General features: G+C 43.2%; 1 protein-coding gene across 1 annotated transcript; it reads right to left on the bottom strand.

Moving 5' to 3' along the window:
- Positions 1-494: 494 nt before the first annotated feature.
- LOC111451277 (coumaroyl-CoA:anthocyanidin 3-O-glucoside-6''-O-coumaroyltransferase 1-like) lies at positions 495-2,255 on the bottom strand. The gene has a single exon (XM_023091633.1). The coding sequence runs from the start codon at positions 2,172-2,174 to the stop codon at positions 762-764; it is 1,413 nt and encodes a 470-aa protein (XP_022947401.1). The 5' UTR covers positions 2,175-2,255; the 3' UTR covers positions 495-761.
- Positions 2,256-2,521: the final 266 nt, after the last annotated feature.

The raw sequence follows: 2,521 nt of genomic DNA, 5'->3' as shown, positions 1-2,521 counted from the left end.
TTGATCTTGACAAAAAATCAGCAATTGATTCGCCATTCGTCATGAGTAGAGTTTCAAAATCACGTCTTAGAGATTGCAATTTCACTGTCATGACCTTTGAGTCTCCTAGAAACTCCTTCCGTAGAATTGACCATGCCTGCTTTGATGTGGTTGCTGCTGCAATTCGTGAAAAAATAGTCTCATGAACTGCTTGTTGAATAATGAATAGAGCCTTGGCATCGTTTTTCTTGGTTTCTCTCAGTCTCTCCTTTTCTTCTATTGTGGGTTCTAATACATCAGCAAACCCGTGCTCCACCAAGTCCCATAGCTCCTGCGATCTGAGCAAGGTCTTCATCTTGATGCTCCACCACTCATATTTCTCACCATTAAAGATTGGTAACAACGGTGCAGAGGAAGAAAAACCAGCTACTGCCATTTTTGTTTTGTGAAAGAAAATAATCACTCGCCCTCGTGTCGAACGAACTTGGCTCTGATACCACAATTGTAGGAAAGAGGGATAGTGAAAGAGATAGGAATAGATGAGAATAGATAGAAGCTGCAGTGCTTTATTAATGTCTACGGACTTGATACCTACAGAGTTACACAATTCCAGTATTTATAGCTAATACACTGGACCAGAAATAGTAAATCATAGAAATCTAGATAAACTCAAATCTATTAACAATCTCCTAAAATCTTGGTAGTTTGAATATTTGAATCATATCTAACTACCCTAAATCATATCTTCATTTTGAATACTTTGAATCATATCTCAACAAGAATTAAGGGCATAACTCTTTCAAATTCTGTTTCCATATGGCCATGAATCGATCCATTTGAGTGTTGTGAAGCCCCAAACCAATTTCAATACCGCCTTGTTCATCTCTGGAATCCTGCACAGAAATTGATTCGGAACTGTCCACATGAAGCACTTCACTTTTCATCGCCCTTCCCCACCCAAAATCAGTATCATAAGCCCTTAATTTAGGCGACCCTGCAATGGTGTGGAAGTGTTTAGCTTTCTCACATGCCCTCCACAATGAGAACCACTCCTCTGCCATTTTAAATGGCTCACTCTCAAATTCCTCCACTCTCTTCCCGATCGCCTTCGCCGCAACAACGGTACTGTTACGCTTCACAAGCTCACTCTTCTTCAATACTACAAGGCCCGCATCGAGGCAGTTCCCGAAATAAGTCGGAGGTAATGGATCCTTCACCCGATTCCGGCAATCTGCTAAGAACCAAAAGTAGCAGAGCTCATCCTCGTCTTCACAACCACTCGCTTCGCTTTGGGTTGATTTAATCAGACACCCCCAAACGAGGGAGCATGTGATGATGAACGATGACAATCGTAAAGGCTTCAACTCTTTGTCATTGTTTGATTCAGCTGAAACCCAAGTTTTCAATTTCTCGATTATGGGTCTGGTCAGGACGAGCGTCGTCCTCACCTTGTCAACAGGCGCCTGATCGATTATGGGCTTATAAGGAACTGGGTTCCATAATGAATCCCAACTTGACAACTCCTGTAAAAAAATGGACTCTAACCCTTTTACGTCCTTGATTGCTGCCCTGTTGTGGCAGGGCAATGGCCCTTCAAATGAATCGGAGGTGCCTCCATTTCTAGAGATGGATGCCCATGACTTAATAAAATGGTGAATGGCTATTCCATCGGCAACCACGTGCTGAAACGCTATACAAATACACAGACCTTGATTTGGGAAAATCGTGATTTGGATTGCGAAATTTTGTATCGCACGTGATCCGTCCGGCAAGAGACGTGACTCCGGCATGTCTGGAACAAAGGGGTAAAAGTGTTTGGCGTCGCGAGGGTAGTCGGCGATTAGAGTGTTGAAATCGCCGCCGGTTGACTCTGTTACGGTAAGAGGAACAGAGTCGTGAGGTGTGTAAAGGATGTGGGGCTTGTGGGGTGGAGGAGGGAGGATGAGATTTCCGGCGAGAGGGAAGAAGTGTTGGAGAGAAAGAGAGAGGGGGCGTTTGAGAGTGGGGAAAACAGAGTCCATGAAGTGATTGGTTGAGTGAGGGAATTGGAAGAAGAAAAGGCGGCGCATGGGTCTGCAAATCATCCAGATGAAGTCGAGGAAACTAAGGGGGAGAAGGGTGGTCGGAACTGAACCTGCCGGAGGAGAAATCCGGTAGAGGTTTAAGAGCTTGGCGGTGTAATCAACGTCGGCCATGGCTATAAACGCTGATTTGTGAAGATAATGAAGAACGAATTGCAGAATGGAGGGTTGAAATATAAGAGATGAATGGGGTCGGGGTTATTTTTGTACTCGTCATGTCACATGGAAATCCATTTCAAAGGGAGCTGATAGGTTGCTTGACTAAGTTGAAAGAAATTGTTAAGACTTTTGTCTAGAAGAATGGTTAATAATTGTTTAATATGCCGACAAAGTTTAGGAAACTAGTTGTATTTTCTCGGGGGTAAATATATATGAGATGTATACCCTTTATCGAGTAAAGCTAATGACGAACGTTTCTTTGTTTTAATAGATCTCTCCCTTCAAGTTGGTATCAGAATTAG

This window comes from Cucurbita moschata, unplaced genomic scaffold (genome assembly GCF_002738365.1).
Source record: "Cucurbita moschata cultivar Rifu unplaced genomic scaffold, Cmos_1.0 Cmo_Scf00013, whole genome shotgun sequence".
Classification (NCBI taxonomy): domain Eukaryota; kingdom Viridiplantae; phylum Streptophyta; class Magnoliopsida; order Cucurbitales; family Cucurbitaceae; genus Cucurbita; species Cucurbita moschata.
Note: the sequence above shows the minus strand (reverse complement) of the source record. Positions and strands in the feature narration are given on the sequence as shown.